The 24,003-nt window shown below is 37.7% G+C and overlaps 1 protein-coding gene across 3 annotated transcripts in view; it reads right to left on the bottom strand.

The window, feature by feature from the left end:
- The window catches only part of TTLL5 (tubulin tyrosine ligase-like family member 5), a 335,321-nt gene that overhangs the window by 210,249 nt on the left and 101,069 nt on the right, over positions 1–24,003 (bottom strand). For all 3 annotated transcript variants that reach the window (XM_011981565.1, XM_011981566.1, XM_011981567.1), the window contains 7 exons: positions 22,706–23,012; positions 17,215–17,335; positions 13,468–13,614; positions 12,253–12,356; positions 9,447–9,574; positions 6,883–6,969; positions 5,880–6,275 (listed from right to left, as the gene is read on the bottom strand). In XM_011981565.1, the coding sequence (XP_011836955.1) occupies positions 5,880–6,275; positions 6,883–6,969; positions 9,447–9,574; positions 12,253–12,356; positions 13,468–13,614; positions 17,215–17,335; positions 22,706–23,012 (1,290 nt within the window). The remainder of the gene's footprint in view (positions 1–5,879; positions 6,276–6,882; positions 6,970–9,446; positions 9,575–12,252; positions 12,357–13,467; positions 13,615–17,214; positions 17,336–22,705; positions 23,013–24,003) is intronic.

Genomic DNA, 24,003 nt, shown 5'->3' with positions numbered 1-24,003 from the left:
ATAGTTCAAATGGTAAATTATATGCTATTTACATTTTGTTACAATCAAAAAAATTGTTTTCTATCACTTCTGGCAAGTAATTTTGAAAGCAATTAACTTTTTAATATTAATCTTATGCTAAAATAACTATTTCTAAAATGTATCTGTAATTATTTTGTTTTCTATGTAGACAATATATTATCTGCAATTATACAATTTTGTTTCCTCTTTTTTGATGCTTATGCTTACACTTGACCTTAACCAAAAGGCCAAGAAGTGATGATCCTTATGCTTATAATTTCTTTTTCTTATCTTACTATGTTGGTTCTGATCTCTAGTAAAACACTGGACAGAAGGAATATTAGTGGGCATCCTTACTTGTTCTTAATGTTAAAGAGAATGCTTTCAACGTTTCCTTATTTAGACTGACAGCTCTAGTAGGTTTTTGGTAGATACCCTTTTACAGGTTAAGGGAGTCTCCTCTTCCTAATGAGCTGAGAGTTATCATCATGAATGAGTGCAGAATTTTATCAAATTTTTTTCTGCATGTACCATGACGAAGAATATGGTTTTTTCTTTAATCTATTATATTAATATGGTGAAAGATATTTATAGGTTTACTAACGTTAAACCCCTCTTACATTCCTTGAATAAACTTGCTCATGGTGTACTATTTCTTTTAGATGTTGCTAGAGTTGATTGGCTTTTATTTTGATTCAAATTTTTGCATTTATGTTCATAAACAAAGCCAGTCTCTAATTTTCCTTTTTAATACTTTCCTTAACTGGTTCTATTATTAAGATAAAACTAGCCATACAGAATAACTTGAGGAAAAGTATCTCTTTTTCCGCACTCCAGAAGAGTTTTTTTAAATATATTAAAATTATCTACCTCTTGAAAGATTAGAACTTACCCATAAATCTAGGCCTTATGTTTTCTTTAAGACTTTCAACTACTGTATCACTTATTTTAATGCTTATAGGACTACACAGACTTTCTTCACCTTCTTGAGTCAATTTTACATAAGTTATAGTTTGTATGAGTTTGGTCCATTTTATGTAAGCTTTCAATTTTATTGGAATAAAGTTAACAAGATTATTTTTGTCATTTTGGGTGTATTTATATTTTCTATGTGTGCTTTTCTATTCCTTATATTATTTACCCATGTCTTCTTTATTATTTCTTTATCCTTTAGATTTATGATAGTTGTTTTTATAATGTCTAAAGCCAGACATTTAGCACATTAATTTCCAGCCTGTCTTCTTTTCAAATATAAGTTTTTATTTATTTATTTACTTATGTATTTATTCTTAGAGATGGGATCTCGCTATGTTGCCCAGACTGGTCTCAAACTCCTGTGCTCTAGGAATCCTCCTGCCTCAGCCTCCCAGGGAGCTGGGACTACAGGTGCACACCAACTATAATTATTTAAGCCAGTAAATTTCCCTTCAAATACTAATTTGCATTGCTCTCTACTTATTTGGACATACAACTTTTCATTATCATTCAGTTCTAATACTTAATAATTTACTTCCATTAGGATTTCTTCTTTGACTCTTAAATTTTGAAATACATGGGGGTTTCTTCTATATCTTTTTGTTACTGGCTTTCAACTTAATTGCAGTGTGGACAAAGAATGTGGCTGTGTGATACCAAGTCTCTGCAATTTGTTCTCTTGTTTATGATGTAGGATATGACAGATTTTTATAAATATATCATGTATGCTTGAGGTGTTTTGTCTAATTATTGGGTGCACAGTCCTATATATTATAAATAAATAAACTTATCTCCTTGTTCAAATCCTCTTTATCCTTTCTGCATTTTAAAAATCTGTTTAGTGTATTAATAATTAATAGAAGTATGTGGAAATCACCCACTAAGACAGTGGATTTATACATTCTTCATGTGGTTGTTTCCATTTTTGTGTTACATATTTGGAGGCTATTTTATTATTTGCAGATACTTTTAGAATTGTTAAACTTTTGACTGAACTGAACTTAACTTTTTGTCATTATGTAGTTACTCCTTATCTGTAAGAAAGTTTTATATCTTCAAGCCTGTTTTAGCACGCATTAATGCAACCATACCAGCTTTCTTCTGGTTGGTACTTATCTGGTGTTTCTTTCTTCAATTTTTTACTTTTAAACATTCTGTGTCCTTAAACTTAGGTCTGCCTCTGGTAAGCAGCATATAGTTGGATTTTTCTTTAACTTTAAAAATCTGTCAAGTTTAACCTATTTATGTTTATTTGATTCTTGATATATTTGGACTTGATTTACCAGGTTTTTTGTTTTGTTTTTAGTAGTTAGACACAGAGTCTTGCTCTCTTGCCTAGGCTGGAGTACAGTGGCGTGATCTTGGCTCACTGCAACCTCTGCCTCCTGGGTTCAAGTGATTCTCTTGCCTCAACCTCTTGAGTAGCTGGGACTACAGGCCGGAGCCACCACGCCTGGCTGATTTTTGTATTTTTAGTAGAGGTTGGGTTTTACCATGTTGGCCAGGCTGGTCTTGAACTCCTGACCTCAAGCGATCTGCCCATCTCGGCCTCTGAAAGTGCTGGGATTATAGGCATAAGCTACTGTGCCCGGCCAATTTACTATGTTTTAAATTTCTATTTATCTTGCTTTTTCTATGCTTCTTGCTTGCATACACCTAAGTTTCTGCATGTTTTTTTATCCGCAATTCATTTTTCTTCTCCCCATAAGATTAGAATTTATACTTTTATTCTTTTAGTGATGACCTTTGAAATTTGACGCTGTATATTTAACTTTAAAAAGTCTATAGTAAAATAAAATCTTACTCTTATTCCAAAAGCATTCAATTACCACAGAAAAATTTAACTCCAATCAATTACAGGCTGTTGTAAATTACATTTTTTTGTCCGTATATTGCCGTCTACTACTGTTTAATCCATTCAGAAAATGTTCTCTGACTACAGTGGAAATAAGCTACAAACCAATTATAAAAATAAAGAATCCCAACTACCTGAAAATTAAATAATATATTTATAAATAATCCAAGAGTCAAAAAAGAAATTGCAACAGATATCAGAAAATATTTATGAACTGACCAACTTCTTTTGCTCCCTATCCTTTTCTTGGAAAGGATCAAAAGGGAGGGTTTTGAAAAAGGTTTTCTGATAACACAGGCCACCGAAGACATTGATCTTACTGAATTTCTCACATGGGGAAAAAACAGTTCAAACCAGAACATTACTGATCATTATTATTACTGATTTTAGAAAATTAAATCACAACAACAATGATTACCCAGAATTAGCAGAGATATATACATATGTGTATAGTCATATTTATGACTTACTAAAGCGGACCATTTAATATCTCTGACTCAAGCTGTCTATTAAAATATCCATTTCATTTGAAATCAGGTATTAAGAAATATAGACTGGCTATTTATAAAACATGTCTTAGCTGTAACTCACCTTAACATAGCTATTACTAGTGTTTAAATCTTGACTGATGTTAAGATACTCCCCACATTGATCCACAGATAATAATCCTATCAAAATCCCATCTGCCTTTTCTTGAAGAAATTGACAAGCTGATCCTAAAATTCATATGAAAATGCAAGGGATCCAGAACAGCCTAAACAATCTTGAAAAAGAAGAGTGAAGTTGGAACAATCATCCTTGGTGATTTCAAAACTTACTCTAATGCTGTAGCAATAAAGACAACGTGATATTGGCATAAAGTCAGCCTTATAGGTCAATGGAATAAAACTGAGGCCTTAAAAATAAACCTTTACATTTATAATTAATTGATTTTTGAGAAGAGTGCCAAGACAATCCCATGGGGAAACAATACTCTTTTCCACAAATGATGTTGATATAACTGAATATCCACATGCAGAAGAATGAAGTTAGACCCTTACATCATACCATACAGAAAAATTAACTCAAAATGGACAAAAGACCTAAATGTAAGAGCCTAAACTATAAAACATAATTGGGGCTGGGCACAGTGGCTCATGCCTGCAATCTCAACACTTTGGGGAGGCCAAGGTGGGCGGATCACAAGGTCAAGAGATCGAGACCATCCTGGCCAACATGGTGAAACCCCGCCTCTACTAAAAACTACAAAAATTAACTGAGCATGGTGGCATGTGCCTGTAGTTCCAGCTCCTCGGGAAGCTGAGGCAAGATAATTGCTTGAACCTGGAGGCGGAGGTTGCAGTGAGCCGAGATCATGCCACTGCACTCCAGCCTGGCGGCAGAGCAACAATCCGTCTCAAAAAAAAAAAAAGGAGGAAATCTCTGTGACACTTGATTAGGCAATAGTATTCCAGATAAGATTAAAAAAATCACAAGTGACAATAGAAAAAAACAGATAAATTGGACATTATTAAAATCTAAAATTTTTTGTGCTTCCAGAAAGTAAAAAGGTAACCATCAAGTAGGGAAAAAATATTTCTAAATCCTATCTGACAAAGGGCTGTTATCCAGAGTATATAAAGAACACTTACATTCAACAATAAAAATGAAAACATACCAATTTCTGAAAGGGCAAAGAATTTAAAAGACATTCCTCCAAAGAAGATATATAAATACCCAATAAGCAAATGAAAAGATATTCAGCATCATTAGCCATTAGGTAAATGCAAATCATGACCACAAAAAAGAGATACTATTTCATACCCATTAGGATGTGAAAATCAAAAACAGAGACCACTCATAGTAATGGCAAGGACACAGAGAAACTGGAACCCTCAAACATTGCTGTTAGTAAAAGGGCAAAATCACTTTGGAAAACAGTTTACAAGTTCCTCAAAAAGAGGAAATACAGTAAGTTTTCATATGAACCAACAATTCCACTCTAGCTATACACTCAAGAGAAATAAAAACATATGTCCACACAAAAACTTACAAACAAATGTTCATAGCAGCATTATTCATAATGGCCAAAAGGTATAAACAAATCAAATGCCTGTCAGCTGACTAATGGCTAAACAAATTGTGGTATATCCATACAATGGAATATTATTCAGCCATAAAGGGAATGAAGTTCATGCTACAACGCGGATGAACCTGAAAAACATTATGCTAAGTGAAAGCAGCCATTCACAAAACACCACCTATTATGACTTTACTTATATGAAATGTCCAGAATAGAAAGCGGCCATTCACAAAAGACCACCTATTATATGATTTTACTTATATAAAAATGTCCAGAATAGACAAATCTGTAAAAACAGAGAAGTAGATCAGTGGTTTCCAGGGGCTAGGGGGAGGAAGAAACAGACAGTGGCTGCTAACAGGTATGGGGTTTCTTTTGGAGATGATGAAAATGTTCTAAAATTAGATAGTGGTGTTGATTGAACAAGTCTGTGAATATATATAAAAAAAACCCACTGAATTGTACACTTTAAAAGGGTGAATTTGATGGAATGTAAATTATATCTCAATAAAGCTGTCATTAAAAAAAGAAGGACAAATTTGACAATATAGGTCTATTTCAGTTAAAATGATAAATCCTATTCTAAGAATTCTTTGGTTATTTATTCAAGTCATTCTTGTCTTAAAAACTAACTTGTCTGATGTTGGGAATAACTATTTGAAGCACAGAGAATGCATAGAGCACACTCATAGGTCTATGGTTAACAGGAAATCTCTTGACTAGGCTGTAGGCTCCTAGTGAGCAGAAGCCTTGTCAGATTCATCTCTCTATCTCCAGTACCTAAAAGAAGTCCTGTTTCCTCTTGCGTCAATGAATGCATGCTACTGGATGCAATGCAAGCCTTCTTTAGTCACATCAGAACAATGCAGTGTGTGTCCCTTTCCATTTCAAAATTTTAAAAAAGGCAAAGGGAAGAGATGACATTCTTTATTTATTGGGGCTGGGGAGGAGCTCACATTGTGGACCATCTTTCGTTCTCTCACTCACCTGCCTTTGCTGAAGAGGGACGAGACAGTTTCTGGCTATAGATGTGTGCAGCACTTTGGAAGGAAGAAAAGGAGCCAATGGTGTGACTTCCTGATCGACAGCGAGGCAGGCCAGCAGGGCTTGGGATGTTCTGTGTCCCAGGATGTAGGGAGGGAGAAGCACTGGCAGAGACTCTGTTCAGTAAAATTGTTGGCTGGTGAGGCATGCTGGGGATAGCTGAAGGAATTTGAGATAAAGAAGAATGGTGGCCAGGCCCTGGAGAGAGGTCTGAGGTTGTAACAGATGACAAATGGGTGTTGGGAATTTTCTGCAGAGTAGCAGTAGGACCAGAGAAAGGAGCAGACGAAGAATTGGTATAAACTAATTTTGCCTCTTTTTCTGCTGAAGTGGTAAATCCTATTAAAAACAAAACAAGACATCATTTTAGAAAAAACAAACATACAATCTCTATAAAACAAATATTTTTAAAACATAAACATCACAATAATCTTGGCATGAAACAGGAATCATGAAAAATACAGACTTTAATGAGTATTCATCATAAACTTAATGATTTTTGCCTACCAGAAACAACTTGGCAACAGAAATAGGAATTTACTTTTATTCCTTTCTAAAAGCTGGAGTTGGGACTACCACTATGAAACAGAGCAGGCATGTTTTACACATGTTAGGACATCAAGATGAAGTCTCCACTAGTAATAGCTAATTCCTCTCCCCCTTCTCTTCAAGCTTCTAGGAAAAAAGAATTTTTTCTAATTTCTCACTCAGAAACTAGAATTTCTAAACTCAGAATTTCTAAACTTAAGAAAATGAAAAAGTCTTTGGAAGGAAAACAGCTTATCAATAGATAAGAGAAAATTCTAAGGGAAAAGGAAAAACAAAGAAAAATATTTCTTTGAGGTAATGTTCCATGCTTTAGAAATATTTAATATCTGATGACTATTTTCTTCTTTTAGGGAATTATCAGAGAGCAGTAAATCTAGGTAGGTTTGAAATCACTCACGAGATAATTTATCAGAGTGAATTTCTGTTGTCTGTTGCTGTTTAGGCGGCTTCATTTTCACTTCTTCCATTATAGTCTCAGGGTGATCTGAAATAAGAAATACTGAGCTTGGACTCTCCTAAAATCAATTGCAAGTCCGTTGTTCTATACATAATTTTATTTCCAAAAATATAACACAACTGCTAATCAATGCTGGGAAACATGGCACATCTCATCACATTTTTCCAAAGATGGAGACACCCACAGCCCTATGGAGTGGGCAACCAATTAAATGATTCCCAGCTATTCCAAATCCCAGCTACAGTTAACTGAACCAGGGAAAGGTACCTAAACCCAGGGCAGCCATCCACAGACAGCCAACAAGCTAGGGCTTATCTGGAAAAATAATAATAATAATAAGGGCGGTCAGATGCTTATGCCAGGAATTCAGACGGAGGGTTCTAAGAGATCACGTTGGTTGGTGGTAGCCCCTGGAGCCAAGAAGTTATAATATGTATGGAGCAGCGAAGCTACCCCGAGACAGCAAGAGCGGTCCCACTATTTCTTGGCATAATACCTGGATACTACGATGGCTCTGTCTCTTAAACTCTTCAGTTTTACTGGAGATAGGCTGATCAGTATATTCAATAATAGTATCACTCTAATCAATTTTGACATTAATAACTAATTTTTTCTCCACTACAGAATTTTGAAACAGAATAGCCAAAGCTAATTACATATAAAAATATTCCAAAATCTTTGTCAAGGGCTAGAATCATACAAAAACTTAAGAAAGGCCATTTTATACATCATCTTTCAGAGTGAAAGAATAAAGACATATGAATTTTCTCCCCTCCGTCGCCAATAGCAGTGGTAACACTGTCACACACTCATTTGTTCATGTTTGAAATGAGTCCAGATACTATACTATCAAATGTCATAATGTTGTTTCCTTGACTAAAGCCTTCCTACTACCCTTAATAGGTTTCCTAGTTATCCTTAATAGGTTTACATAGGTATGGATCTTACGTAAAAGTAATCCCTTAAAACACAAACCCTAGAAATTTGAATGACCTATCAGTACAAAAGATATTGCCACTACATGCTATTAGGGCTTCCACATTACTGCCAGGGGAGAAGTTACTAGATGAATGTCCATCTAGGCCCCTACCTCCCCAAATTAGCACACTTTTCTTTATTCCAACCTTATTACAAGAATTCCTTTGTCTCCCTTAGCCAAAACTCTTACAGGAGCTTTTCAGAGCTTCTGCCAGCTTTCTTCTTCTATTCACTCACCCAACTTTATCTACCAGACAATAAACTTTATGAAGTTAAAGACTGTGACAGTCCTGGTCATTGTATCTCAGGCAACCATGAAAGTGCCTAACACATAATAGGTGCTAAGTAAAAAAAGAAGTATAGAAGGAATGAATGAACAGGTGAATGACGTTAGAAAAACTCAAAGAAAAGGGCTGGATTCAGGACTTCCAGTAATACAATAATTCAATTATACAGTCAGTTAAACAAGCTCATGTGGATTGGCCTAGGAACCAAACCAGTTTTTAAAACATCAACACTGTTTCTTTAGGAAAATTCAGTCTACATTTTAAATGACCAATCTTCCTGGCTATTTCCACATTAGGTTATCATAACCTTAAGAGCAGGGAAGAAGTCTCCATCTTGGAATCTAGTACTTAGCACACTGACAAAATCAGTAGGTTGATTACCTAAGCCTTAGGCTTCCATCTAGGTTTTCAGTTAACTACATTTAAAGCACAGAGCTTTGTTTATAACAGAATGTCACTGCTATTTTTTTTTTTTTTTATCATGGTGACGTGAGCTAGACAGCCACATCCATACTCAATTCCAAAATCCCCGACCATGGAATTCCCCAGCAGTAAGAAGTTTTAGAAACATGTAGGGGCATTCTGGATTATAACAATAGCTGAGGAAAGCTAATGGCATGTCAGGCTTGGAACCAAGTATAATAGATATCTCACCAGGTATGGAACAGCCCGACACAACAAAGAATTCTCCTGTCCAAAATGCCAATGATGTTAAGTTAGAGAAAGTAATAAACTTGACAAGAGTCAGAAATAATCATTAAGAGAGATAGAAGAGTATATTAAGAGCACAAACTTTGAGTCAGGCAGACTATGGATCAAATTCCTTGTCCCTGCACGAAAAAGAATAGCCTTGGGCAAGTTACTGAGTCTCTTTTAGCTTAGTTTCTCATCTGTAAAGAGGTTTTGTAGTAGCGCCCACTCTACGTGGTTTTGGGAAGTAAAAAATAAAACCATGTCCAGCAGATAGAAAGATAAGTGTTCACTAAATACCAGCTATTATTAGCTTTTCTTGAAAAGCTCTCTGTTGTTAATTGCCATGAAAAAAAAATCAGACCATGCCCCTCTTCTGCTTTTAGGACAAAAAGTACTGTCCCCCATTCTCCACCCCCTCCCCATGCTGCAAAGTCTCATTACCTTGGAGACTATTAGTGCTTAGCCAACACATTATTCCTCATTCTCCTTTGCATTTCTCATTTCCTCACTTGTTCTTATTTTTCATTAACTAACCAGCATACTTACCACCTTTTGCCCCACTATCAGAATAACTGTTGTTGTTCTTAGAACTTTTAGAGTGAGTCCCCAGGAAGACACTAGCAGACTTGTTCTTTTGGGTATAAAAAGTCAACACCTCCTCCAGTTCAGCCTCACTGAAATGAGGAGAAAAAGTATGGTCAGACAGGAAGCTATTCTGGAAAATCTTTCCACCAGATTTTATTATGAAAACAGAGCAAGCTGGAAAAGGGAAAAATGAAAAGCACAAGCTGAAAATTCCCTATTAATAGGTGGTTAAAATAAAATATAAATGAAAGCAATCTAAAAAATTTAAAGCATAAGGTTTTACTCATTCCACAGTGAATTTTCTAGATCTACACTGTCTAATATGGTAGCCACTAGTCAGTCATATGTGACTATTTAAATTCAAATTAAATTAAATTAAAGATTCTTTTCCATAAACTAGCCACACTTCAAGTGTTCGGTAGTCACCCACAAAAAGTTCTATTGGACAGCCACATTTGAGAACAGGCAGCAACCAACTACACACTGTAGGCTAAACCTGACCAGTGACTTGTTTTTATGGTCCCCAGCCAAAAATTTTTAAAAATACATTTAAAGAATATGCAAAACAACAACTACAACAAGAACAACCACCACCACCCCTCCCCCCCCCCACCACCACCCATATGCAGCCCACGGAGTCTGAAATGTTTATTATCTGGCCCTTCACAGTTTGCTCAGTTCACTTCTAGATAACTGAAGTATCTTCACTTAAAGAGCCACTTGTCATTTTCATTGCCTAAGTCAAAAATAAGGAAATCCACCAATAACCATAGAATTCCCTAACCATCTATATAATGCACGAGGCTAAGGTAGATCATCTCTAAATCACTTCAAATTACTGAAATTATATGCTCTTTATGAATGGCCACAAAATAGAAAGTATAAGAAAACAGATGAGGGGCCAGTGGACTCTTCTAGTGAATATATCACACACATGGACGTTAACATCTGCAGCAGCTTCTCAATGGCATTTTTCTTTTCTTTTCCTTGAAGCTTGGCTATGTTCTAGAAAAGTGGCTATTAAGTGAAGTATGCCTGCATTATCACAGAGAACCTATATCCCATCTTCAGAAAACACACTCTCACCAGAACCTAGAAACCAGCTTTATGAATCTCAGCGTAAACCCCAAAGTCTCCAAAGTAGCCAAATGCCACAAGAAAAGTTTCTCAAGTAACTATCAAAGATCTACAGCTGAGGTTGCAAACCTCTGCCTGTCAGTGTGTTTTATTTGGCCCTTCACAGAATACTGAAAGGCAAAGGTTATGGCTGGTCAAAATACAAGCTGCTTTATATCTGTCTCATCCTTTGCCCACTTCATAATTTATGTTTTCCTGTCTGACTCCGGCACGTATTTGAATTTACCAGCCCTGAAAAGCATCCATGTACTCAACCCAAACTTAATAAAAGAAGAACTTTACCACATTATTTCCCAAAAATCAACACCTAATCCACAATCAGAAGTAATTATGTTCCAATGCATTTTATCTCCAAATCTATAGAATTAGTTAACAGCATATATAATTCATTTTTAGTATCCAGTTAGACTTGCTTGGGAAATAGTGTTCTTTTAAAGTCTGGGTTTTTTTAAATATATATTTTAGGGATTTTGAAGATCCTTAGGATAAACCTGAAAATTACCTTTTTTTTTTTTAATCCTTTTCTGTTTTCATAATGTTGATGAGAGAAACTGTTTCTATACCTGTTTTATCAATCATATTACTTAAGACTCAAAAATATCAACAAGTAACATCATACAATTATGGACTCCTACAAAATGATATATTTGTTTGCTGTAAAGCGTATGATAGTGAGGTCTGAAAAAGGTATTAAACAAAGATCATATTATGCTGGTGATTGATAAGCCCCTACCCATACCTCATTTAACTTCACAAATCAACATAGGGTAGATTTTCTACTGATTTTCTCTCTATTTGTGACTTTGACAGTTGAAGCCTAAGTAATGGGGTTTATGGTTTTTTAATCCTATTTCATTTTAATGGTTTTGCACATCTCTCTATTTAGAAAAAAATCCTCCAGTGTAAGTTTTACAAGATTTAAAATTAAGTGCCTTTGTTATCTCTTCCTTTGTAAGCCAACATAAATGGACAAAATGGCCTGGCTGACTTTTATCAAGATAGAGAGATGAATACTGAGATTTTCCATTTCTAAAGGCTAACCCTAAGCATGAAGAACTTATTCTATTTTATATAAATTAGGTGTAACCCTCACAGAGTGGAGAAATTGCAAATTCCTCAACCTATACAATGTAGGCAAAATTTGGTCATTTCCACTCCATGAGTAGGTCAGGGATAAATTCAGACCCAGTAAATATGAGATGCCTCTAACTTCAACTTTCCAAAGGGCTCTCTTGTGACTTCAAGAGATGTGTACTGTGAAGGCTGTCTAGAACTACAGCCCTGTTACCCAGCAGTAATGTTTTGATAACTGAAGCCATGAAAACAGCAACATAATTGGCTAAGATATGGAGAGGCCAAGTCTATAAAATGTTTTCTCCTTCTGAGAATGATTTCTTTTTTCTTCATTTAGAGACAGGGTCTCACTATGTTGCCCAAGCTGGCCTTGAATTCCTGGGCTCAAGCAATCCTCCTGCCTCAGGCTCCCAAGTAACTAGGACTAAAGCGGTGTGCCAGCTTTAAGAGTGATTTCATTCACATCCATGTGTCAGAAACAAAGGAATGCTGGTATTCAATCAGCATTATGGAAGATGGAATAAGACAGCTTTAATTAATCAAGAATGTCTTCTACCTTGCTTGTCTGATGAACTCCTGAAAGTTTTCCATATTCACCCCATCCTCCTCTTCTTCTTCAACTTTCTTCTTTGATTTCTTTTCAGCCATTTGTTCTGTTTCCTACCCAGTGCCCAAACCCCACAGAAAAACAACAAGATAAAACTGACTCCTAACAAATATGCACTTCATCATGTACTTTCAATAGCCTTGAGTTAATCTGTCCTTATAATAAAGACATTTAATTCTTGTATGTACTTTTGCTACCTATAAATGTGATATATTACTTTTGGCCATGATTTTGTAAAACACGGTGAAATTCCCAAGTAAAAGTTGCAGAATGAATATAAATTTTAATCATGTTTTTACTTTCTACTTACACAGCACATTGACTAAAGAGCTTTTTATAGTAGCTTAGTAATATCTACGATCACCCTTGTAGCTTTAACAATACGACGACAGACACAGTATTTTGTTCCAATTAGGAAAGACAGATCTTGGAAGGTACTCTTATACCAGCTTCCATATTGAATAAATTCTTCACTTATATAAGACATAACAAAATTCTCAACAGATCTGGAGTAAACTGTGTCTATGAGTTTGGTGTACTGATATTCCACTCACAATTCCATGCAACTTTAGAAAAGCCATTTAAATTTCTGTCAGCTTTTCCTTCTGCAAACTGACCAAACCTCCCAAACCCAAACACCCCAAATCACATTTTTAATGCATTCTGAGATCCCAGGATATAGAAGAATGCTTTGTAAAATATTCTAATTAAATAGTGTATCTCTTGGGCTTGACTGTAAAATTCTGTAACTGTATAAAATGTTTTAAAGATGGAAGTATAACTTGCTCAAGAAAGAATATGTCATCGTATTCAATCCACAGCTCAAATTTGTTCTCGAATGGTCAATTTGCCACTTTCTACAGGCACTAACAACTGTGCAGACTCACACAGCCTAGGATTCATCTCACTGCTCAAATAGAATCTGCCTTTTGGTAAGAATTAAGAATTATCTATGGCCACTGGGCCTTCGGAAGTAATTAATAGTTTTTCAGACCAGCTGGGTTAAGGTGTGGGGTCCTGCTTCCCCTAACAGTAATACACAAGGGATGGTGATGCCAGAGAACAGAAGAAGGTCTCCATCCAGTTGCACAGAGGCTTCTATCCAGTCTGTTTCTGACAGTGTATGGCAATCCAAAGCACAAGACTAACAGACAAAAGACTTACCTTGTTGTATACAATGATAAAGTCACCCAGCTGGTGGGCCAGGATTCTTCTGCGTTCCAGAAGTGCCAATCGTCGGCTGGGTAATACCATCCTCAGTGACTGCTGGAGGTTATTTGATGCTCGCTTAAGGAAACGAACAACCAGCTCCTATAAATTAAAGAGTCATGGGAGAAAAAAAAAGGAGGGATGGTGCTAAGCAACAGAAGACGAGCTACAAGGGGATTATATAACAGAGATGTAAGAAGATGTATATTACACATTTCAACAAACAAGACCCAGAACAAACAGGTTAGATATAAAAAGGATACAGAAAGACAAAACAAAACCGAAAGACACTTATTCCCTTCCCTAAATAAGCTGGCAATCAGAAAATTTAAATCAACTATGTATGTAAATAACTATGTAATACAGTAGGAGTTGTAAAAGTACCATAGTACATACACAAATAGTACTGTTTAGGGAAGGGTAGCATTCAAAGACAGATAGTAGAAACTAAAACTGTGGAAGCAGATGAAAGTATCAAAGGTGAGAAGACAGAAAATACAGAAATATTCATATTTAGAGATAGAAAAGATGAGGAAGAGTCAGGAAAAAAAAACCAGGTTAGAAACATCAGAAACATAGAAAACCAGGAGAAAATAGGCTGGGCATGGTGGCTCACACCTGTAATCCTAGCACTTTGGGAAGCTGAGGTGGGCAGATCACTTGAGGTCAGGAGTTCGAGATCAGCCTGGCCAACATGGTAAAATCCCATTTCTACGAAAAATACAAAAATTAGCCGGATGTGGTGGCACACACCTGTAATCTCCGCTACTCAGGAGGCTGAGGTATGAGAATCAATTGAACCCAGGAAGCGGACGTTGCACTGAGCCAAGATCACGCCACTGCACTCCAGCCTGGGCAACAAAGCAAGATTCCATTTCAAAAAAGAAAAAAAGAAAATTAAGAGAAAATAGTGTCATGGAGGCCAACTGAAGAAAGAGTTCCATGTCAAATGCTTCCAAGAGGCTGGAGCTGGAAAGGCCCACTACAAAGACAAGGCCTTGGATCTGACCACTGAGGGATAATTTCAAGAAAAGAGTTTTAATAAAGAGAGTACAAGAAGACATTAAGAAAATGCAAGGGTAATGAAAAATACACGTGAAGAGTAGAAACTAATGACTTTAAAAGTGTCGTGATTAAGGCAAAGAAAGAACTATCACAGTAGTTTGAAAGGTCATAGCTTTTTTTCTTCCTGAAGAATAAAGGAGCTTTTATTGAATTGGGGGTTGTCAAGGAGGGCACAGTGGAAAGTTACTAAGGGAAAGAAAGAATACATCTCACTGAAGATGGAGGCAAAGGATTTTGAAATCTGAACAGATACCAATCAGATTACTGATAAAATCATAAATGCTTCAAAGAGAGATTTTATAAGGCCAAAAGCCTTAAAGATGTTGTTGTCCAAAAACCACAATAAAACTGCCTTCAGATGATAGATCTGGGGACGTTCTGTTGAGGTGCCTTCTGTGAGTTATGAGATAAGGAATCTCTAACCTAAGCTGCAGCAGAGAGGCCAACTCTACATCTACCTTCCTCAAAAGCAAGACTAGGGCTTGCACGCTCTGTCTCTTCACCTCTCTCTCTTTATATACATACATACACACACACACACACACACACACACACACACACACACACACACATATATCTTCTTTTTTTTTTTTTGAGATGGAATCTTGCTCTGTCACCCAGGCTGAAGTGCAGTGGTGTGATCTTGGCTCACTGCAACCTCCACCTCCCAGGTTCAAGTGATTCCCCTGCCTCAGCCTCCCGAGTAGCTGGGACTACAGGTGCGCACTACCACACCCAGCTAATTTTTTTGTGTTTTAGTAGAAACGGAGTTTCACCATGTTGGCCAGGCTCGTTTCGAACTCCTGACCTCAACTGATCCACCTGCCTCAGCCTCCCAAAGTGCTGGGATTACAGGCACGAGCTACCACACCCAGCCTAGATATATTTTCAAGAAAGAATTCACAGAACTGGTATTAAGTTTTGCAGTGATGATCCCCAATATTCTTGTAGAAAGCCCCAAAGAAATACTGTGTGAATTCCAAGCCAGCATCTGCGTGGTTATTCTTTTTTAAACTATATTTTTTCTTCTTGAATTTGATTCTGGTTCATTGTCCTTTGGTGCCAATTCACTCCAGCGTAAATGAAACAGCCTCATAACCAGAGAGTTGAATTTCATAGTCCTACTCTGCTGTCTTTACTATAGGGTGGTTTAAGCTGTTATATTAAAACATTATTTTTTTCACAGTGGAACAGACGAACTGACTCTCAAAAAGACAGTTTCAATTTTCCACTTGGAAAGAGCAGAGCTAACATTTTCCACTGATGGCTGAAGGATTATTCACAACACACAAGGTTTTATCTCTGGGTTCCATTGGCTACTTTAAATTCATAAGTTGTTTTCTGGGATAACCAACATGTTTTTACAATAAGCCTGGCATAAAGACTTGCCTTTTGTATGCGGAGGACTAAAAATTACAGTAAGGTCCCCACTGAGCGGAACAAAGAATGCAGCTGTCTCAGACTCAAAGGCCCCTCTCCTTTTGGTGACAAATCCCTGTTATTAAAAAGAATATGGGGCTGGGTGCAGTGGCTCATGCCTGTAATCCCAGCACTTTGGGAGGCCAAGGCGGGTAGATCACCTAAGGTCAGGAGTTCGAGACCAGCCTGATCAACATGGAGAAACCCCATCACTACTAAAAATACAAAATTAGCCAGGCTTGGTGGTGCATGCCTGTAATCCCAGCTACTTGGGAGGCTGAGGCAGGAAAATAGCTTGAATCCGGGAGGCTGAGGCAGGAGAATAGCTTGAACCCAGGAGGCAGAGGTTGCAGTGAGCTGAGATCGCACCACTGCACTCCAGCCTGGGCAACAGAGCGAGACTCCGTCTGAAAAAAAAAAACAAAACTGAAGGGCTGTGGCTTCTTCTATAAGCTCTGACCTTACCAACCAGCTTAAAGCTCCCCATCATACTGATTTACACACACAAAACCGTCCTAGAATAGTGAATCCCAGGAATGTTCAAATGACTGATATACAGTAAAAATGATTATGCAAGTTTGATTCTAGCAATCTGAGAATCTTACGAGGTTACAACTAGTAAAGTAAAAAATACCAACTTGGAGGATGGTGCATTCTGACAGGGCCTATGATAAGGTGGTGACTTTCAAAGAGCTAATTTGACTCCTCAGGACAGAAAATAAATGCTTTACGATGCATGAAACCAATGGAGGAGCAAGTAATGTACATCTGTGCTTAAGTTCCAGTTTCATCACGTACAACCTGTGGAATTTTGGCTTCTCGAGGTCTTTGTTTGCTCTTCTGTAAAATAGGGATAATAATGCCTACCTCAGAGTTAATAATATGTGAGGTTGCTTGAGAAAAGACTGTAAATTGTTATTCTTTTAAAGGGCTTTGCACAAGGCTTCACATCCAACAAGCAATCAATTTCAATTTCAAAATGAAATACATTGATGCCTTCACTACGTGGTGTAATGAACATAGCTCCAGGTCAAAGATTTGCTTCATGTTGAAGTATTAAGAAATCTAAAAACTTTCTTATGTAATAATTCTTTCACCAGAAAAATACATTGCACTTTACCTTAATAGAAAAAAAAAAAAAAAAAACAAAACAAAAAAAAACACAGAAAGAAGAAAGAAAAAGGGAAAGTAAAAAAGTTCCAATAAGAAGAGCCTCACCATCTGTTCATCCTCTTTGGCAGCCCAACTGGCACTGAACGTCTGACCTCCACTGTCTTTCATCAGGCGAATTTGAACATGCTGGAGATAGGCAGAGAATGCTATTCGGGCCTGCACTTTGCTATAGAAATCCAAAACAACATACTGTTATGCAATGGAAGTGTAAACCTACAAAATGTGTACTTGCTTCTCTCAAAGTGACCTTTGAGGATCCTTCTATTATGATGGCTAAGAAACATGAAACCCATCTTACAGCCTGTGAATAATGATTCCTTCTAAGCAGTACGTGAGGGTTTTTTTTTTAATTTCCTATTAAAAGAATCAGAGATGGAGAATCCTATTTATTTTCTCATTATTAGCATGAGGGAAAAAAACAAGAACAGAAAATTAAATTTCCTACTCAAACCTTCTCTTTGGATTTTTTTTTTTTTTTTTTTTTTTAGACAGGGTCTCATTCTGTCACCCAGGCTGCAATGTAGTGGCGGAATCTCGGTTCATTGCAACCTCTATCCTGCTGCATTCATGCGATTCTTCTGCCTCAGCCACCTGAGGAGCTGGAATTATAGATGCACACCACCACACTCAGCTCATTTTTGTATTTTTAGTAGAGACGGGGTTTCACCATGTTGGCCAAACTGGTCTCGAACTCCTGGCCTCAAGTGATCCACCTGCCTTGGCCTCCCAAAGTGCTGGGATTACATACAGGCCTGACTCACTGTGCCTGACCCTCTCTGAACTTTTTAACAACTTTCTTGGGGGAACAGACAGGAGTACTGAATCTTCACAAAAACCACTGTATTAATGAGAAATTTTTTTTACATTTGGAGGTCCTTAAGAACATATCAGTTAGTGCAAAAGTGTGGATTTTGCAATGGCAATTGATATTTCTAGTATATAAAAGTGTCCAAAGCAGGAAATAGATAAATCCTATAAAGGAACTCTTAAGGCCAAATTTAAGGCCACACTGTTCTCAACTACAAGATGGGATGGCTGGAGTCCAGAACAAATGAGGGAGGTCCAACAGAGTTTGTCATAGATAAACTGATGGGCCAGGCAGGACAAGCCCAGATATTCAGTGGGCAAAAGAAACCCTCAAGTCTTGTGAAAAGCACCTCAGCAATATTATTAAAGAACCCAGCTATTTTCTGCCTGGTAGTCTAGGCTGGAAACAAGGAAATCTGATCGAGCTATAGTCTGGAAGACAGAAGTGCCAGAGAGACACTGATGATTTTCACCTCAGCTGCTATTCATGGCAGATCTGTTTTCTTTCAGTCAAGATTTTGGTTACTTCAGCTGATTGGCCTTCTGACACTGTAGCCAAAATAATATCACTGAAGATTAGGGCCCAGTACAAACTTTGTTGACAATCCTCGCCCATGCAATATCACTGAATGCTTTCTACTGACTGTTTTCACAAGGTTAGGAGGTAGGATTTGGATAGAGTAAGCTGGAAATCATAAAAGGGCTCCAGTCTAGCTTCCACATGTGTGTTGGAGAATTGGAGGGCAAGGGAGTCAGGCTGGGGAGTAGATTTGCTTTTGAGAGTTTAATACATAAGAGCTTCAGAATATGAACTATGAATAAGCCTAGATCTTTGTTACTAGCAGGGATGCTTTTTACGGGAGCATAATATGGTTTTGAAATAATACATTTACATTTACATTTATATTTTCTCTTTTTTTTTTTTTTTAAGACAGAGTTTTGCTCTTGTCACCCAGGCTGGAGTGCAGTGGCGTGATCTCGGTTCACTGCAACCTCTGCCTCCCAGGTTCAAGCGATTCTCCCGCCTCAGCCTCCCAAGTAGCTGAGATTACAGGTGCTCACTACCATGCCCAGCTAATTTTTGTATTTTAGTAAAGATGGAGTTTCACTATGTTGATCAGGTTGGTCTCAAACTCAGGCGATCCACCCACCTCAGCCTCCCAAAGTACTGGGATTACAGGCATGAGCCACCATGCCTGGCCATAAATGTAGATTTTCAACTGTTTCTCAAAGACAATAATTATACTCTTGTTTACCCAGAGAACATATATGACTTTGTCCTGAACCAATCCTATAAGCTTTGTTTCCACAACAAATTATTCTCAAGTCAAAATAAATTTAAAAGATCCTCCGTTTGGGTCAATAAATTCACCTACAATATAATGAGCAAGAAATAGCATGTTTCAGACACCTTCGAATGTAGCAGAATATCCAATTCCACTGATTAATCCCTTTATACGAAAACTTGAAGATCTTTTAAATAAGGGGATTACTGCTCATAAGTTGAGACTTCAATCATCGTTTTGTTGTGAATCACTGTTGCAAAGCAAATGAACAAGTATTGAGGTTTCCATTTCTATAAACCTCACGAATGTTAATTCTGAGACTGTCTCTAAGGTATTGGACACATTGTTCAGCTAGTCACTTGCAACAAACTCCCCAAAAAGATGAAAGAATGAAAACCAGAATGATTTACACCAAAGAAACCAATTTTAAAAAACAAAAGGTTACGCATATGCCCAGTATATAAGATATGCAACAATAAGGCAATGCTTAGAGTTCTGAACCCTGGCTGTGGACCTTCCCCAAACCCCTAAGCAGCCTCTGAGACACTTCACCAAACAATGAGCAGCTCTAGGGAACACAGTCTGAAAACCACTGATTGACACTAACACACCCTGCAATTTTAACAGTTTACTCATTCAAAGTGAGAGCCACAAGATTCGTGAAGAAATCATTTATTTCTACAACAACTAAGCAGAATGTTATTGCTGGAAAGGACCTTGGAATACAGTCCAGTGGTTATCAAATGCTCTATTTCAATTCAGTGAAATCTTTTTTCCTTCTAGGAAGAAGTTTCAAAAAACACTTGTCTAACTCCATACCTTGGATTGACAGAAAAGGAAACTGAGGCCTAGAGAAGCTCTTTGACTTGCCTATGACCACACAGCAAGTTGGTAGCACTAAAATAGACAGAGCCCAGGTCTTCTGACTGAGTTTAGTGTATTCTCCACTGACAGAACTATTCTTATTCTCCATGACACCGTTCCAAATCTTAACTCTATCCCATGGTACTCCAATCCAGACTTTCAGTATAAGAACTGGTCTCTAATTTAGAAATAAAAACTATCATGCATAAATGCCTAAAATTTCTCGCTCTTAAACTTCCATCAACTTCATTCATCCCATAGCACTTTCTTTCTGACTTATAGGAAGAGATATTCCCTCCTCTGGCCTCTTCCCACCTTCCTTTAGGACTCTTCTCTACCAATATATCCATTTCTGCATTTCTAATCCTCTTATCCTCAAATCCTTCCTCTTAGTCTATAAACAAGCTCCAGAATCTCTTCTCAAAAGAAAAAAAAAATCCATTTTTTTAAGCTGGCTGTCTCCCTGATGCATTCTTACCTTCCTTTCACTGCCAAACCCTTAGAAAGTTACTTCACACTTGCTTCCTTATTTTCTCTGCTCACAACTGCTCTTCCACCTACTCGGCTGGCCCTAGGTCACAAATCCAGAAGTCTCTTTTCACTATTCATCTAACTTGGGCTGTTTGAGGCTCTACAGACCTGAAACGCTCATTCTGCAGCTTTTACCATACTACTCCTTTCCGATGTTACGTCTATTGCTCCAACTGCTACTTCTTGATCTTTTTACTGACTTACCCATTGAACAGTGGTATTCCCCAGGGCTCAATTCTCTCTTTTTTATCCTTGCTGAACCAAATAACTTTGTGAACAATCTTACCCATTCTGAAGACTTTCCCTATCAACTATACAATCCTGTTCAACCTCGACCAACAAAGCCGTATTTTCACCTGTCTATTGGACATCAGCCCAGAACACTTCCTTACTACGTCTTAAATCAAACTCATTGTTTTTATCATGAAACCAACTCCTGTTCCTTATATTGACCGAAGGCACCGCCAAGTTTCCAAATGTGAAAAATTTAGTCTCATCAATTTTACTTTGCAAATTTTACTAAGTCCATCCCATTCTCTCCATTCCTAAAGCCATTACTCTGATCAAGGCCTTCATCTCCCTGGCTCTGGACAAATCTAACAGTCCCTTACTCACCGCCCCCCCCGGACCCCGCCTTTAGTTTCACTATCCCACAATGCAAGCACGATTTACTTTCTAAAACAAGATCTCATCATATCATTTATCTGCTTAAAAGTCATCTAGAAAATAAAGCTCAGGCTCCTCTTACAGCCCTTCACAATCTAACAACATCCAATTTTTTAGTCTCATTTCTTACCATGCTCTTCTCCCCCATGTAATTCTTCTAGTCTGTATTTTGTAAACACACCAAGCTCATTATGATGTCTGGGCCTTTGTACTTGCTATTCTGCTGGGAATGTTCTGCCTCCTAATATTCACAGGACTGACTCCTCATCATTCAGGACTTACCTCAAAGGTTACCTCTTCATGCCAGATCACTGCAATTAAGTAACTCTGCCCAATTACATTCTAACATTACACCATCTTATTGTCCTGACAGCATTTCTCATGACCTGAAATGACCTTGTTTCTTTGGTGACTGTCAGTCTTCCCCACTAGACTGTAAGCTCCAGGTCTATCTTGGTCCCCATAGTAATGTGAAATGGCCTAGCACAATTCTTGGCATAGGGCAGGTGCTCAATAAAAACTCACCGAGGGACTTAATTAATGACTGTATTATCACACCTTTAAGTCTTTTTTTTTTTTTTTTTTTAAGATGGAGTTTCACTCTTGTTGCCCAGGCTGGAGGGCAATGGCACAATCTTGGCTCACTGCAAACTCCACTTCCCGGGTTCAAGCAATTCTCCTGCCTCATCCTCCCTAGTAGCTGGGACTACAGGCATGTGCCACCACGTCCGGCTAATTTTGTATTTTTAGTAGAGACGGGGGTTTCTCCATACTGGTCAGACTGGTCTTGAACTCCTGATCTTAGGTGATCCAACCGCCTCGGCCTCACAAAGTGCTGGGATTACAGGTGTGAGACACCGCGCCTGGCCACCTCTACGTGTTTATTGCCTCCACCTAGCACCCCCACACTTAACCATCACTTCCCAAAGCTCCTGAAACCCTACTCATCAGTCAAGGCCTGATTCCAATTTTCCCTCCTCCATAATGCCTTTCTAGCCCTGCCACGCCAGACCAATCACTCTTTTTCTATGTCCTAAGACCACTTTGTTTGTAGTGGGGCCATGGCCTAAGCTCTCTGTCTCTGATACTAAACCATGAGCTGCTTGAGCTCCTTGTCTCAGTTACCTTATACTCAGTGACTGACACAAATGCCCAACCAATGAGACCCGGGTTTGTATCACAGCTCTACTTTAGACAAGTTACCTAACCTCTCTAAGGCTCAGTTTCCTTAATGATAGCAAAGTCTAATCACAGTCATTATTTCATAGGACTTCTGTAAATATTAAATGAAAAATGACTGTAAAACCACTAAAATAGTACCTGGTACACAGTACAAATTAGCTGTTATCAGTTTTACTAATATAATTATAAAAGATACTTACCTAAGATTGCCGTTATCTTGAAGAACCTGCATCAGGTTAAATTTAGGCTCCAGCTCCTGAGTCTCAAGTTTGTAGCACCGTTCACCTTTTTTACTCCATTCACGAACTTTCATGGAATTTTCTTTGGGTGTATTTTCTACCAAAGTTGTCAATGAGGGTATATCTTTGGCTTCATTTTCTCTAAGAAATCCTGCAGACTCCTCCTGGGAAGCTTCCTGCTCTTCATCTTCATTGTCTAATGCGACTTCTTCCTCCTCTTCACTCTCTGTCTCAGTTTTAACATTCATTTCAGCTGGTTGGGTAATCACTAAATGCGAAGAATCACTAATGTTGCTGAAAAAAGGATTAAATGTTCCTCTCTCCCAATACCTTCCTTTTTTCTTTTTAGTAAAAGCCCATTTCTAAACCAAACCACAAACAAGGCACAGAATTAATAGCAACCACATGTCACTCTCTCATCTCATATATTCTCTTATTTATTTTTGTTTTTATTATCATTTTTTGTGACAGGTTCTCACTCTGTTGCTGGCAGGATCTCGGCTCATTACAGCTCAACGTCCTGGGGTCAAGTAGTCCTCCCACCTCAGCCTTCCAAGTAGTTGGGACTATAGGCACATGTGACCATACCCAGCTAATTTTTGTATTTTTCGTAGAGACAGGATTTTGCCAGATTGCCTAGGCTGGTCTCGAACTCCTGGGCCCAAGCGATCCGCCCACCTCGGCCTCCTAAAGTGCTGGGATTATAGGCATGAGGCACCATGCCTGGCCTAATCTTACATATTCTAAAACCTACTAATAATCTTCATTAAAGTATATATTTTTCATCATACTCTCATCATGGCTCTTTTATAACTTAAGGCAAAAACTAAAAATAAATAAATAAAAAACCAAAAACCCTTGGCTTAGTAATTTCTACAGAGAGTTAAGAGATTTTTTTAAAAAGCACCCTTCATGGAGGTATAAAGAACAGGGGAATATCTTTGTATCCTAAGTTTATTCATTACCCTTCTCTACCACCTTGTAAGTTCTATGAGGACAGAGACCGTATCTTTTTTATTTACCAGCAAAACCTCAGTGACTAACATGCTGCCTGATACAGATGTTCAACAAAGGAGGGAAGGGAAGAAAAAAAGGAAATCAGTATATCAGTCAATTACAAATAGACCTACAGCATTGTAGAAGCTGGGAGAGAAAGAAATTTCACTTTGTCTGAAATATGCCATTCAGCAATGTTAAAGAAGGAACTGAACTTACCTAATTACAAAAAACCTGAACAGCAATGCTCAGGATTCCATTAA

This window comes from Mandrillus leucophaeus, unplaced genomic scaffold, assembly GCF_000951045.1.
Source record: "Mandrillus leucophaeus isolate KB7577 unplaced genomic scaffold, Mleu.le_1.0 Scaffold228, whole genome shotgun sequence".
In the NCBI taxonomy this organism is placed as follows: domain Eukaryota; kingdom Metazoa; phylum Chordata; class Mammalia; order Primates; family Cercopithecidae; genus Mandrillus; species Mandrillus leucophaeus.
The sequence above is the reverse complement of the archived record's forward strand: the minus strand, read 5'-3'. Positions and strand labels throughout refer to the sequence as shown.